Source organism: Lycorma delicatula, chromosome 1 (assembly GCF_047948215.1).
Source record: "Lycorma delicatula isolate Av1 chromosome 1, ASM4794821v1, whole genome shotgun sequence".
NCBI classification, from domain to species: Eukaryota; Metazoa; Arthropoda; class Insecta; order Hemiptera; family Fulgoridae; genus Lycorma; species Lycorma delicatula.
In genome coordinates, this window is record NC_134455.1 from 176693082 (window position 1) to 176709762 (window position 16681).

General features: G+C 30.9%; 1 protein-coding gene across 1 annotated transcript in view; it reads left to right on the forward strand.

Annotated features, from left to right (window-relative positions):
* LOC142318223 (uncharacterized) overlaps positions 1-16681 on the forward strand; it is an 81883-nt gene that overhangs the window by 10013 nt on the left and 55189 nt on the right. The window contains exons 3-5 of the mRNA XM_075354786.1: positions 2001-2120; positions 10149-10289; positions 13746-13868. Of these exons, the coding sequence (XP_075210901.1) occupies positions 2001-2120; positions 10149-10289; positions 13746-13868 (384 nt within the window). The remainder of the gene's footprint in view (positions 1-2000; positions 2121-10148; positions 10290-13745; positions 13869-16681) is intronic.

Below are 16681 nucleotides of genomic sequence, written 5' to 3' on the forward strand. Positions count from 1 at the left end.
TATTACGTTATTGTGGTATGTTATACATTCCACATGTTATCAGTATTTTTAAAGTGAAGTTATTTAAATTATTAGATATTATTTTAACATAATATCTAGTACAGTCTTAATATGGCTAAAAGGCGAAGAACCTACAGCTTTAACACTGAAGGGGAAAACCGATATTGTTTTATTGAATAAAAGGAAAAACCTGTGTGTTTATTACGTAATGCTAGCGTGTCTGTTTCTAAAAGTGATGTAGAACGGCATTTTTGACTAATCACTGTGTAATAACGAACTTCGTTTAATTTCTGAACTGACAAAACACAAAGTGAAAGACCGTAAATCTAAATTACAATTGCAACAATCTGTGTTTACGAAACCTGTTCAGAACACCATTAACTTGAGAGAAGCTTCTTATAAAATCAGTTACGTACAAGCGATGGGGAAGTAGTAAAAGAAGCAATGATCAGTGCCGCTGAATTTCTTCTCGAAGGTCAAAAAGATAAATCTGCACTTATGTCTTCCTTTAAAGGACTACAATTGTCTCACCAAACTATTGCTAGGCAGGTTGAACACATTTTCAATAATTTGGAATCTCAATTACATCATGATTTGCAATTATCTGAATATTTTTCACTCTAGTTTGATGAAAGTACTGACTGATATTGCCGAGTTGTCTGTATTTATTAGAATTGTTTTCTATGATTTCACAGTAAAGGAAGAGTTTGCCAATCTGTTGCCATTTCACGGGCAAACTAGGAGAGTAGACATATTTAATGCGTTCCTTAAGTTTGTCAAAGATTTTTCACTTTCAAAGCTTGATGCTATAACAACAGAGCCTTCCATGACTGTTAGGAGCAATGGATTTCTATCTCTTTGTGCTAAGGATGAATCATTTCTAAAATTTGTTTCTCATCATTGCATTATCCACCAGGAAACTTTATGCGCAAAGGTTTTAAAGTTTGAATATGTCATGAAAGTTGTAACTCGTGTGGTGAACTATATCAGATCGTCTTCTGCACGTCATCGATTGTTTCGAAATATTTTGTGTATATCAGATACTCAGTACGTTGACGTAATTCTTCATGCAGATGTAAGGTGGCTTATTAGGGATAAAACACTAGAATAATTCTGCTGTCTGCTAGATGAAATAAAAATTTTTTTGAAGTCATTTCCCGGACGATATTATCACGAACTTGATGATACTCGTATATCATAGCTACTAGATTTATATTTCCTAGCAGATATCACCTCAAAATTAAAAGAGTTAAAACTCGAATTATCATAATATTTTAGATATGATAAGTGTTACAAATGCGTTTGTAAAGAAAATGAAGTTATAGATTACACATTTAAACAGAAATTCCCTTTCACACGTTCCAAATTTCAAATCAATTCTAGAAACAGTAGATGATGGCGAGTTTGATCTTTCCTCTTAAGTCAAGCATCTTGAAATTCTTATATTTGAATTTGACAATACATCTAGCCAGTTTTCAGTACTTCAACCAGTGATCATGTTTGTCAATAATCCATTCGCCTCCGCTGAAGTTAGTGAACTTGGACATAGGGTGTGTGAAATATTCGGAAAGTATAAAATTGAAGAACTAGAAATAGAAATTTTAAATTTTCAAGAAGACCTTTCTTTGAAATCCTCTTATGCAAGGTGTAGCAATATATGGACTCTGGTGGACAAAGAAAAATACCCCATTCTTCTTAGTGTTGCACTGAAAATGTTTTCGTGCTTTGGTTCAACGTATTTTTGTGAAGTTGCATTTTCATCAAAAAAAAGATACAACCATTTTGCACGAAAATGGTTAAAAAGTGACTGTACTTTAGTTTAAGTCCAAAGTGATGAAACCATGAAAATTGTGCAAAACGTTTTTAGTTTTTCTCATGTTTATTTTTTAAACATATACTTTAGAAAAACAGAGAACTATTCATGAGATAGTGGGATTTCTTAATGTAATTATACTATTTTGATGTGGTAGTTTGATAGTCTATTTTGTTGTTGATTTCAGGAAAACATTGTTTTAAGCCTTTTACAGTTTCATGTAAAACTTCAGAGAAGTGTATAAGCTATTGGAATTTATGTGACGGTAAGAAAGATTGTCCTGATGAAAGCGATGAATTTAACTGCGGTCAGTATAATTGTGATTTATTTACTTTATGTTTAAATTTGTATGAAACAATGTTTTATATAAACTAAAAAATCAAAAAATCAGCAAACCATATCATTTTGGTTGCTGGGGTTTATTTTGCCTTTGATTTTTGTTATCTTTTCCTACATAACTTTAAAAGTAAAGGAAACAGGGTACTTTCTCTTTTTTTCATTTTGCACACTTATTACTGCATTACTGTGTTATTGTATTTATTTAATTATAAATAACTCTATTTTCTAAATCTCTTTTTTTTTAAATATTAAAAGTGCTGTCTAATTTTGAATTAGCAAATGCTCTTTCAAGATTTACTAATATTTTTCAATCAGTCTTCTAAAACTTAATTTAAAGGCTAAAATTGCTTCTCGTATTGCCATGTTTTCTTTTGAAACTGAAATGGTATAAATATAATATATTATCTATTTCTCAATCTATTATTCTATGAACTATTCCAGTGAATAACTCAGAAGCAACAGCTTTTAATACTTACTGTGCTTAATCTGATCAATTTTCTCACGTTTATCTGCTCCTACTTTCTTTCTAGACTATTACTCTTATCTTAATCCTTTCTTTTCGTGATGTTTTTACCTTCTTTCACATATAATTTAATCACATAAAAAATAAAGGGAACAGTTAATTTGTCAAGAAGAAAAGAATTAAATATTCTAGCATTATGCCTACCTATACTGCAGTTTGTCTTTTTCAGTACTCCAGTAAGCTTAAGTCCAGTAAGCTTAAAGTTATATTTGTGGAAGCTGTGTCAACCATCGACAAAGTTGTGTCAGTTGGCTTCGGAAAGGATTGCTGTTTTTTTATCAGTTCATGTCCTAAGTTTCATTTGGAAACCTGACCCAAGTCTTTTCTACTCTTATGGTATTTTTAATAGAAATAAGCTTTTATTTCGTGGAAGAATAAATTACTCCCTTATCCAAAGGTAGATGGTTAAGTATAAATTCAGAATAGTCTTTTCACAAATTATATGAGTAAAAAATAGTCCATATTTTTATAATGAAAATTTTATAATTATAAAAAAACCATAGTTATAAACTACGTCTTTTAATAGAAAATCGCATTAGCTGTTTTTTTACTTCCTTGTACGAAGTAAAGGAAGTATTGTGATCGCCAAACATTTCGGTTTTCATATTTCAACGGAAATATCCATTTTGACCATCCCTGAATCCATTTTGACTAGTTTCGGCGTGACTTCAGTACGTACGTATGTATGTTATCTCACATAACTCAAAAACGTTTAGCCATAGGATGTTGAAATTTTGGCTTTAGCACTGTTGTAACATCTAGTTGTGCACCTCCCATTTTGATTGCAATCGAAATTAAAATTAAAATTTTAATTAATGAAATATTTGGATCTTAAAAAGAAGGCACATCGGTTCAATTAGACTTCATCTCCTTTTATTTTTACCTTTTTTTTTTTATTTATTTTTATTAACCCTTGATCGTAAAAAAAAAAACTTACAATAAATAATAATTCAATGATAAAAAAATGAAATTAAATAAATTATTAGTGAAATAAAATGTTATGTACTTTTAAAAATGTGTAAATGTCATTTAATAGGCATTACATATGTGTATATGTAATAGATGTGGTGAAACATCTGATAATTTAATATTAATTGAAAATTATAATTTAGAATTGTATTATTTTTGGATTTCCTAGTTTCATTTTTGTTTAATTTTATTTAATTATTCTGGAATTTCTATTTAATTTTACCTAAATTAAAGTTAACTACAGTAAACTATAACAACATATACACTGAGGCATGCATGCCCGATCTTTAATAAAGTGCAAAAAATTCTTATCTTTTAGTTCATTACTCCTCCTCTTATATTGTCGGACAATAATTCTCCCTAAGTCGGAGTTGGTCATCATTTCGTTTATTTGTTTTTTGTTGACAATCTTTTAATCGCTCTTTGGTTTGATATAATTCTTCTTATCTTAATTTGTGTAAAAGTTCTCTAGTTTTCAAATTTTCTCTCTCTTTATATTCATCATCTTGTCAATCTTTTTATTCTTTCCTTGGTCTTAATGTCTTCTTTCTCTATATTTATCATCCTCTCTTAATCTTTTTATTCTTTCTTTGGTTTTAACATTTTCCTCCTCTTTATATTTATCATCTTCTCTTAATTTTTTTATTCTTCCCTTGTTTTTAACATTTTCTTCTTCATATTCATCTTCTTATCGTTTTTTGAGATATATTTCTTCAGGTTATCTTTCTTTTCCTATATGATTTTTTATTTTTTATTTTTGATTATTCACCAAATAATTCAATAATAAAAACTGAATATTTTACACCGTTAGGTCGAAATTAACATTTGTAACCAGTATACACGAGTTCACTAAACGGAGTAGTTTAATTACTATTAACTTTTATTTATACAACAAACCAGAAATCTAAAAATTTTGTTAATCAGCAACTCAGGAAGATACGAATAATACTGTTCTATTAATACGTGTATTAAAGGGGCTTTTACTCTATTCTAATATTTAATGTAAAACTGTTGAATTAATAATTGTATAAATATTTGATGTTAATGAAAACTAATATTTCAGCAATTGTGTAACTGTCCACTTTATTAAAAAATTGGAGGATCGTACTTCACTTTAAAATGAAATTAGCTTAAATGAAGTGCAGCAAAAAATGAGTATATGTAATTTAGTAAGCGCACAATGAAGTCATGTGGTATCCACATTTTTATGATAGTTGATTTTTATGCTACAGATTTTATGATACAGAACTTATATTGATTGTTATAATACAGATTTTTATGTTAGTTGCATCAAATTTTAGTTTTACTTAAATTTTTATCTTTTCTCATAACACAGTCTATGTTGAGCATCTCATGAAGATTTTGATCGTTCTCGGTAAAACAAAATCCTGCGTCATGAAAACTTTATTGTAATTTTGATGAAATACAATTGTATTCCAGATCTTATGATTTTTATGTAATTCTATATCCCTACTTTTAAAATAGCTTTCCTGAAAAAAAAAAAACATTATTCGATAATTTAATATTTAATTTTTTTGCAAAGGTACACCATAATTAAATTAAGGAATTAATTACAATTTTATTTGGCTATAACTCTGGAACCAATTAAAATGAGTACCACTTATTGAAAAACTCTCAATTAGGACTTATTACTGCAGTTAAGAAAAAGCCCAAAATCCAATTTTTTTTTGGATTTTGGGCTTTTTTGGACACTTTTGGTTCAGTCGATTGCAATCAAAATGGAAGGTATACAACTAGATGTTACAACAGTCCTAAATCAAAAAATTTCAACATCCTACGGCTAATCCTTTTTGAGTTATGCGAAATACGTACGTAAGTACAGAAGTCACACCGAAACTAGACAAAATGGATGGTGAAAATGGATATTTCCGTCGAAATCTGAAATCCGAAATTTTTCGTTATAATACTTCCTTTACTTCGTACAAGGTAAAAAGTACGTAATTAATTTTTTTTTTTTACCTCCGGGTTCGCAGTCAAGCAATTCATTCCGCAGAGGATGAGATGAATGTTTTGTAGCCTGTGTGAAAAATGCAATGCCTGACCGGAATTCGAACCCGGGACCTCCGGGTGAAAGGCCGAGACGCTATCACGTAATTTAATTTTGCCAACGATCATGTAGAGAAAAGATTGCGGTATGTAATTTTAATAATAAAATATGTAATATTTTTTTATTAAGATTTAAAAAAATCAAAATGGTTTCTAATTTTATTGTAGCCGTCATATTTTGAATTAATTTACCGAATACCGTATTTGCTTGAATCTAAGCCGCTCCCGATTCTAAACCGCAATGACATTTTCAAGAGGTTTTTGTGAAAAAAAACTTGTTAAATAAAAATAAGGATAATAATAACATTTGTTTACAATGAAATTTTTTCAAAAAAAAAAAATAATAATAAGAATTATTTCAAAGGACTGTATAAAAAATAATTTGATAAGCTAATTATTAGTAAAAATAAACTGAGACAATAATAATTATTTAAAAAAAATTGAACCGACATGAAGTCCATCATGTAATGCGATGCACGTATTTAGAGTTACAAGATTCCCGCTGTCCCTACAGATGACAGATGACAGATAACAGATATTATGAATATTTGTACATTGGGTCTGAATAGTTTAAGTCGAGATATCTCGACTTTTGATGATTTTATTAACAGTGCTTACATATCTTGTGCTGAAACTCACATTACCTGCCCTACAGAAGACCATATACGAAACATCATCTAACGCGACGCATACATATAGAATATCAAGAATATATTAGAATACCCAAGAATAACATAGAAAATCACTCGCCGGACGCCGAAAACAATTTGTTTTAAATTTTCAGACCGATTTTTTTTGTCTAAATAATATTTTAAATATCATGTTTAAAATATTATTTAATGATAACATATAATCAGATAAACACTCACTTTGATTATCAGTACTGTCTCTAGAAGCAATGTCAACGTCATCATTATCCTATATTAGGTCATCCATGGCAATTGTGCATCGGTTTTATCCATGGCAATTGTGATACATTTTTTAAAGGAGTGATATATTATTTCATTCGGGATTTCATTAAATCGGAATCATTTTGCTTTTATTGAAGAAATTGCCTGTTTTATTTTCCTGGAGGCGGTTAGAGGATGGTTTCAGAATGTAACCATTTTTCGTATTTTTTTGTTACGTGTTCTTTGAAAGGCTTATACTAGTATAACACAAACTTCGAGTGGCTAGAGTTGGCTGATCATACCTCCCGGGATATCACCAAGTCATAATTTTCTTTCTTCAATTTATTTTTTACTGAATCCGCTAATTTCCTTTAAATTCATTCATTGCAAGCATGTTTTTAGGTTTTCGAAGAGTTCCTGGCCTTCTATTCCATACGGCATTCAATAATTTCGGAGTAATCTTAGAATTACTGTGGGTAAGCATTATCACATCATTGGGGAAATTTTCGGTTTTTTTGGACAGGGTTTTCTATCTAATACTAACATCGGCGATAATTTCTGACCGACTGTCGTAAATACATAGATTACAGTTACACGTTTTTTTTCTTATCCTGTACTGTTTTAAGTTCTCTATCGCCCTTCGAAGTTACATATAATTATGCACCATATCAAAGTAAAAGTTGTATCATTACCGACATTCTTAAATTCGTATGTTTGTTTAGCACCAAGTCCAAAATATGGCCGGGCTCCTTGGCGCGAGTGGTAGCGTCTCGGCCTTTCATCCGGAGGTCCCGGATTCGAATCCCGGTCAGGTATGGCATTTTCACACACGCTATAAATCCTGCTCTGTAGCATGCCTAATGGTGGACCCAAAGATATGTACATGCCAAGTCCAAAGATATAAACGGGCTTATCTTCAAAATCCGCAGGAAGTTTCTAGCAGATTGAAGTTCTCCGTCTAAAAGAAAATCCCTTACTTTTCATAAATTTTCTCAATCAGCCTCTTGATACATTAAAATTTTCAATTTTTAATTTATCGTGGATTCTCTTCTCTTCAATTGTAACATTTTTTATTGTTAATAGTAATGCTTTAAATCGAGCAACTATTATAATTAACTATTGTAACCATAATCAACTACTAGAGCAAATCTTTTTTTTTGATCGTGTAAAACCCTTTGTCGCAGATTTGTAAGTAAAATCAAATCACGTTGTTTACGCCATCGACAACATATTTTTCTTCAATGTCAAACTTTCTGGTAGCTGATCTATTTCCGCTTTCTTCCGCGTATAAAATTACCTTTCCTGTTTACACTGGCTTTGTGGTGAAATCTTCTTTATTCCATTGCTGGTATACTGATGATAAGATTGATAAAAATATGAACGATAAAAAATACAATATGTAAAACATCAAACAAACAAAATTGGAAATAGGTAGGCTAAATGAGATAGAGTGAATTCCTTTTGAATGGTAATTTCAGTACATTTTGAATGATAATTTTTCTGATCATTATTAAAAACTAAAGAGTTTTTAACCTCTAAAATAAAAAGAAAGGATTCATTGTGTTTCCTTTCTTGCATTAATGATCCACGACCTACTTTCAATGAAAAAACTTATTAACTCTAGAGAGAGAACGTTTTTATTTTCAGTTGTTAATTTTTTTTTAAATGCTAATTTAAATCATAATAATATGCAATATTAAAGGAACTGAAAAAAAAACTAAGAGGATTTAAAAAAAATCAGTAATAAACTTTCTTTTCAAATTAAAAAAAAAAGTTCGAATCTAAGTCGCACCGGATTTTTACTTCCTTGTACGAAGTAAAGGAAATATTGTAATCCCAAACATTTCGGTTTTCAGATTTCAACGGAAATATCCATTTTGACTATCCCTGAATTCATTTTGACTAGTTTCGGCGTGACGTCTGTACGTACGTATGTATCTCGCATAACTCAAAAATAATAAACTGTAAGATGTTGAAATTTTGGATTTAGGACTGTTGTACCATCTAATTGTGCACCACCCCTTTTGATTGCAAACGGCTGAACTAAAAGTGTCTAAAAAAGCCCAAAATAAAAAAAAATTGAATTTTGAGCTTTTCTTAACTGCAGTAATAAGCCCTCATTGAGAGCTCTTCAACGATATACCATACGTGGTACTTACTGTCGTTGGTTTCAGAGTTATAGCCAAATGAAAGTTTAATTAATGAACTATTTGGATCTTAGAAGGGGAGGGCACATCAGTTCGAATCAGACTTCATCTCCTTTTTTTTAACTTTTTTTTAAATTTATATGTATTGATTAATTAATAATTATTAACCTCTGATTGTAAAAAGAAATTTACGATAAATAATAATTCAATAATAATAAAAAAAATATATGAAAAATTATCAGAAGTTATTAATGAAATAAAATTTTATGTACTTTTCATTTTAAAAATATGTATGTATGTGATTTAATAGGCATACAAGGAAATCATGTGGTGCCCCCATCAGAGTTTTTGGATATTAAAAAGAGGAAAAAAAGTGCGGCTCATATTCGAGCAAATACAGTAATACTGTAATCTTTTTCCAGGAATTATCCACCTTAGGAATACGTTATATCAATCACTTTTTATGAGTTCTGGCATCGTTTCTATTACATTCATTCTTTTTTTTAGGTATTTCTTTCTTTTATTTTTGTGTTTTTGTGTGTTGTCCACTTTTTGAATTCGCTCTCTCTTTTGAATCTTTGGTTTTCATTTTTTAATACCTTCCTTTGTCTCCGTCTTTAATAGTCTCTTTTTTTTATGTAAAAAAAAAACGATTATATGAGTATTTTTTAAATTCGTGTAATTTTTTTATTGATCGGTCAGTGACTGAAATTTTATTGAATTATTTTTTCTAAATAAAAATGTATTTATTCTTAAAAGAGAAGAAGGTGATGATGGTCAATTAAATTTATTTACTGAATATAGAATGAATTTTGTAGGTTGTAAAAATTACAACTCGTCATCCATACCCGAAATTTTTCAGATGAAAGGCAAGAAGTTAACTTCGTTATTGTAATATTTTTGCAATTTTGAAATAACTTTCGCTTTTTATGCTGAATTATAAAAAAATTTAAATAACTATGTGAATCTGTTCACAAAACTTTAATAATATGTTTAAAAAAATATTCTTGTCGTTTATTTTTGGCGGTAAGGTTTTTTAACTATTGGATTAAGATTCGCTGATTATTATTTCTGGACTTTGGGCGATATTGATCTCGTTGGTCTTCTCACTTGAGAAAAAAGAATTGGTATAGTGTACACGTTTTCTAATGTACACTTATTTTATTGCGCACAACGTCTTTGGCGTGTTGTTTTTTTTACCTTCGTTTTTATGTTATAAATATTTCTGACTTTTTCCTAATCTTTTATTTAATTAGATTTCAATGAGACTTTTTAAACTTTTACGTACGAAACTTTGGCAATAATTATTTTGTGGTTACGTGAATGAGTTATGAATTCTGTTTAACCATTCTTTTGTAATTTTACAAGTTATTGAAATTAATTTATTTTATTTTGTGTAGGTAACTTTACATGTCTTCAAATTAGAGGTGATACACCTCAGATGTTTCAGTGTAAAAATGGGCAATGCTTGTTACCCGATAAAGTGTGTGACACCATTCAAGATTGCCCGGATGGAGGAGATGAAGATCCTAATATGTGCAGTGAGTATACAACTATGTACGTACATACGAGTACATATATATATATATATATATACAGAGTAAGTAAAAAAATATGGAAACCTCTCAAAAACTTTAAAACTGTTTCAGATAGAGTACTGTAACTTTCAGGATAAGGTATTAGTCAACTATCTTATCTTTTGATGAGAAATAAAATTTTAACCTCTTCTTGGGGAGAGGGGGTGGACCAGGGGATGTAACTCAAATATTTTAAATAGTAACACAATTACAACATGATACAACATTTTAAAGATTAATTTAAGAGAAAAATGGTGTAAATGAAAAGTTGGTATGATGTTTGTAACCAAATTGGCGGCGGAATATATTTTAAGACCGGTCAAGTATGGTTAAAGTCCCGTGTGTTTTCGATTGAAAATAAATCGAGCAACGATGTGAGTTACTTAGTCGATTCCATTTTTTCCTATAGGGATCCCGTTTCAATTTGAGACATATTGTTTTTATCCTACAACTAATTCTACAGAATGAATTCAGTAATATACGAAACACAATTAAGAATACTACTTAAAAATAAGTTGTGATGCATTTTTTTCATCACATATCTTTCGTTGACATCTATTATATAAATGGTTTGCAAAAAACATCACCTCAACATAAATATGTTTAGGCGTAGAGTTGTATGCAGGAAAAAATGTCTTATATTGAAATATAAAAGAAACTTCGTATAGTAGTAAAATGATCAAATAAAAGTTTAAGATTGACAGAATGTGTTTTGATTTCATGTTTTGCATTGAGTTGACGGAATTGTCCATAGAGTTCCATGTATATAAAGTAATACTTGCTCCTATAATCTTTTTTTGCAAAAAAAAATTATCACTAATTTTGAAAGCTAATTTCTATTTACACTCAGATTTTTTCGTTATCTATAGTAAACGCTTTTGCATCAACCTCCTTCTTCCAGAATTTACTTTTGTAAGAAAAGATAAAACTCTATCAGCTCCTATATTTTTATCTTGTAAAAATTGAAAAAGAAAACTTGCTGATTCAACCTTCAGTCATTTGTATTAATGTATCTTATTTCAAACCTCTAACTTCTACTTACTTTTAAAAAAAAAATGTTAAACTTAAAATACATGTTCATTATTGGGAATAACATTGCATCCGCCAACAAATTAAAAACAAGTATAAAATGAATTATAATGACATTCTTGTTTTCTACTATGACGCTTATGAATTGTATAATTAACAGAACGAAAAATTAATTTTAAATTTTAATTATTTAATACGAGAATTTACTTAATTTTATTTAAATTTATGGCTACTATGCATTAATATGTCTTGTAATTGGGTTCAATGAACTGGAGAGATATCAGATTGAAAAACGTTTATGGTAATGCAATTTTTAACAGAATGATAATTTATAACATCATTTAAAAAAAACTGAAATTAATCGTTATTGTTACCTAGCTTCTGTAATATAAGAATTATATATGGTGTCCTTTCTGGGAAAAAGGAAATAAGATTTCTTGTTTCGTTTCTGACGTTGAGGTGATATGGCCAATGCTACCGGACAGCTGATTTTGAAGGTATCTTTTCGACTGCACTCTAAAGCTATTTTCCATCCGGTTCTTTGATCGACTAAACTGTAGAATTGAACACAAAAATTAATTGAGAAGTGTGTAAACTATAAACCGCAATATATAAATTGGGCTGAATATAAATCTGCTAAATGTGGTTTCAAGTAATTTTGTACGTCAGTGATAAATCCAACGCGATATTAGTTTACTAAATCAGTTTAATAAATGGATAGTTCAATTTTAGTCTTTTTATATAAAGGGTTTTACCAATTTTTATCTGAAAAACGCTGTCTTTCAGAATGTATAATTAATTTTTCCCAATTCACTTAACTTATAACATACTAATCACTATTAGTGTGAATTCACGTCTCACCAAAACTAAAATTGATCGTACAATGTTGTTGCAATAGGCTCTGTTCTTTTTTTGTTTCAGACGATGCTTGCTAGCCTACTGATATTTTCGTACTTTTTACAATGTTTATCAATGTACCGTAATCTTTACATATAATAGTGTAATTAATAACAATTTAATTTTAACGTACATATTTTAATATTAATTTTTATTGTACAAAAAATAAATAGAAATCAATTGAAGATTTTACCTGTTAACTTTTTCCCCAAAAATTACATCATTGTCATTGTTCGCATCTTCGCGAGGGCGCGTCATATGCGAGTAAATGCGGTAAGTGTTCATCACTTACCGTACGAACGCTTGTACTCACATAAAGATAGCATCGATCTATGTAAATAGATTGCTAGCCAGGTACTGTACAGAATGCGGTCCGGTGCTGAACGGAGTTTCTTCCACTCTCATATGTCCAGCCAGACAATAATTGATACAGGCCTCATTAGAAACTCAATTTTTTACATCATTTTTCTAAAATGTGCGCGTTGTGTAAAGACTTCCATTTATGGAGTATAATTATGTAGTAATTTTGCCTAGTTTAAGTTTTAAATATCCAGCAAACCATTAAATTTATATACCCATTAACTTATAATTGAATAAGTTATTTGCATAAATAAGTACATAAAAAAATTAATATGAAATTCTTACTATGGTTTGAGTATGTAAATAACCTCACAAATTTGTTCAATATAGTCTTTTTGAATAGAAATTAATACAAATAAAAATGAATCACAGATGAACACTTAACGTATTTACTCGCATACGACGCGCCCTCGCGAAGATGCGCACCTGAAATTTAATGGTGTAATTTTTCGGGAAAAACGATAACGCGTAAACTTTTCAGTTGGTTTCAATTTATTTTTTGTACAGTAAAGATTAAATACCAAACTGTGTACTTTAAAATTAAATTTTCATTAATTACAATATTATATACAAAGATTACGGTACGCTGATAAACACTGCAAAAAGTACGAAAATATCATCAAACTAGCAGGCATCGTCTGACAAAAAAAAAAGTAATAAAGAGCCTATTGTAGCAACACTGAACACTTATTTTAAAAGATTAGCAAGTTAAAATACTAATATGGTACATAAGAAGAAGAAATCTTACCTGTTTTTTAATCTTCATCTCCAACTTGAGAAGGGGCGTGATCGTCTTCAACGTCCCATACCGCAGAGACTTCATTTCCACCTAGGCAAGCATTTCTTGAAACTCTTATCAACCAAATCATTTAAAGTAAGATCCCATGCAGCCAAGATCAACCCGCATATTAATGTCAAACTAGTGGAAGACTATTACGTCTTCCTGTATGAGTCGTTTCATGGACTGTAGGCCCCATCCAATCTGTATAAGAATATTTCAAATAGGCTTTGAAAGGCCGATTAAGTTCATGTCTATTCATAAAACGATTTTCGAATAATAAAACGATTTTCTAATTAATAAGCTACAAAAATTTCAAATTTCATTTTGTGTGGTTAAAATAATATTTGTTCCAGCAAAACATAAGTGTCCAAGACGTTATTTTCAATGTAACAGTGGCCAGTGTATAAAATACGATATGAAATGTAATGGTGTTAGAAATTGTGTCGATGGAAGTGACGAATTAGCAAGTCTATGTGGTAAGTAAGACTGTTAAAGTATCAAATCTGTAAAACATTTTGAAACTTTAAATGACATAAATAAATCCTTCTAAACAATAATTGATTGAAGTTATCGCATTTTTTCAACTTATGGAAGTTCCGGAATTCAAACTCGGAACTCCGCATCACATGCCGAGCGCTACTTACTTTACTGGTACAGTTACATAGACTGATAAGTCGCTAATGACTTTAATTGTTGATGCGACAATAAATAAAAATATTATATTATTAAATGAAGTGCAGCAAAAATGTGTACATGTAATTTAACAGGCGTACAAGGAAGTTATGTGGTGTCCACATCAGATTTTTTCTGATGTCACGGATGGAAGTGACTCGTCAATAATGTAGTATACCTATATTGTAGCTACAGAAATATTTTGACGGTTGAAATGAATCACCTTTTCCTTTTTACCTGAATGTATAGTATAGTTCTTGTTTCTCTTAATCTTCTTTCTGTACCAGATTACTGTAAACTGAAGCAGCCACATTCAGTTGTTATTAATCTTTTACTGTAAGCGTGTCATATAGTGCGTGTATAGTATTATATTTTACGTATCCCGTGTAATTGATTTAATAGTGAAATGATGTTTTGACTTCGTGAAAAACATTCACGATAGAGGAATAGGCGCACATTATCTGGCGGTTAGAGAGTGGTAAAACTAATAAGAACATTGCCCAAGAATTATGCGTAGGTCATTCGACAATGTTGGTGATATGGAAGAACCGTGAAAAAATTAAGAAAAATTTTGAAACAAATTCTATGAAATCAAAAAAATTACGGCCTAGTCAACATAATCATATAGATCAAGCTGTTAAAGTGGTTTAAATACCAGAGAGCCAGTGATATCCTTATTATCGGCCCTATATTGCAGACTAAGGCGATCGATTTTTCTGAAAAATTCGGTAAACCACGTGAAATAAATTCAACTTGGATACAGCGGTTCCGTCAGCGTCACGATATTGTGTCGGGGAGAATAAGCGGCGGGCCCGCAGCAACTCCAAACGGTGTGTCAGAAAAATGGCTAGAAACCATTTGGCCAAAATTAAAAGAGGGCTATTTGGAGGAAAAAACGTATAATGCTCATGAATCCGGTCTTTTTTTTTAACTGACGCCAGAAAGAACCTTTCGGTTTAAAGGCGAAACGTGTTCGGGGGGGGGGGGGGAATTATCAAAAGAATGACTACCAGTACTAATTGCTACAAATATGACGCTGACAAAAATCCTTTTCGTTATAGGGAAAAGTGCTAAACCCCGATGTTTTAAAAATTTGAAATCGCTTCCTGTTATGTACGAAAGTAACAAAACAACTTGGATGATAAGTGACATCTTTACGTCTTGGTTACGAAAATGGGACTGTGAATTAAAGATTGAAAATAACAAAATACTGCTTTTCATTGACAACTGTCCGGCTCATCTACACATTGAAAATCTTTCGTGATAAAGTTAATGTTTTTACCACCGAAAACAACAGCAGTCTTACAACTCTTAGATCAAGGCGTGATCCACTCTTAGATCAAGTCGGTAAGAGTCCACTACAAAAAACACCTAATTTTACAAATGATACAGGATTTAGATCAGAGGTTCCCAAACTTATTTTTCTCATAGAGCACTTTCAAAATTTTGCTAGTTCCGGTGGACCCCCTGCAGCTACATTTCTACCATATTTCCAGTCGACGGAAAATGTGAAGATTAGATCTAACTATGAAAATTTGCGTTACGGCTGAGTTCCACGAACTAACAGCTTCCGAAAAAAGTAGGGACAAAAAGTTCAACCTTTCTCGGCTTTCTGTTCTTTTAGGGAAGTCTCTAATAATGGCTCTGTTCAGTATTTAATTTTTAATACGTACCTACTACACGCAAACATTACAAATATACTTATTACAACATAAATATATCTTTATCGCAGGTGGGTTGGAAGAGATTTCTTTTAGGAATAAGCCTCGCCTTTTGTACCTACGTATTTTTTGTAATTTGTGCAATTTTTGTTTACTGACGTGTACAATAAATTGTCAAATAAATAAATAAACAATAAATAAAATAAAAGTAAGTATAACAAAAAAGCAGGTAAGTACTTACTACTTTTTCCGACACTGGCAAACGCTAACATCTATTCACTTTACTTTTCTTTTCGAAATTCCGGAAACAAATGAGTAACGTTTATCCTTGGCAATCGTATTTATATTAGTGAAGAATCAAACAAGTTCATGCAAGATTGCTAGCACACACACCACAAGTCGTATTTCGTCCCTTTGCACGTCTGAACAAGCGTTGCGGACGGCGGCGGCGACAGCGGCGGCGCTTTGCAAGTCTCGACACGTTCGTTGTACTGAATATGGAATATGCAAGTTTTTACAAGTAACAGTCGCTGAGCTTCTCAAAACATTATTTGCCTAGATTGATACGCAAAGTCAAGCCAACATTTTAGTTCTTCACTATCGAAACCAGATGAATTTTCGTGAACCCCGCTTACGAATTGTGAACCCCCATTTTTTTGTCACGCCAACGTAGACCCCCGTCGAGTCTCCCGTGGACCCCTGGGGGTCCACCTGGACCACTTTGGGAATCAGTGATTTAGACCAAAAAAAGGATTTATAAATAACTATTCTGGATGCTATAATTATGTTAGAAAGATCATGGATGAGGTTTCTCTGCTGATTATAAAAAATTGCTTTCCACATGCAGAATTTTTACCACATGCTGACGAATTTACTGACATCGCATCCGAAGAAAAATCTTTAGCGGAATGAGGCATTAGTCTGCAAAACCAATCCTTGTTAAATGCATTGTTTCA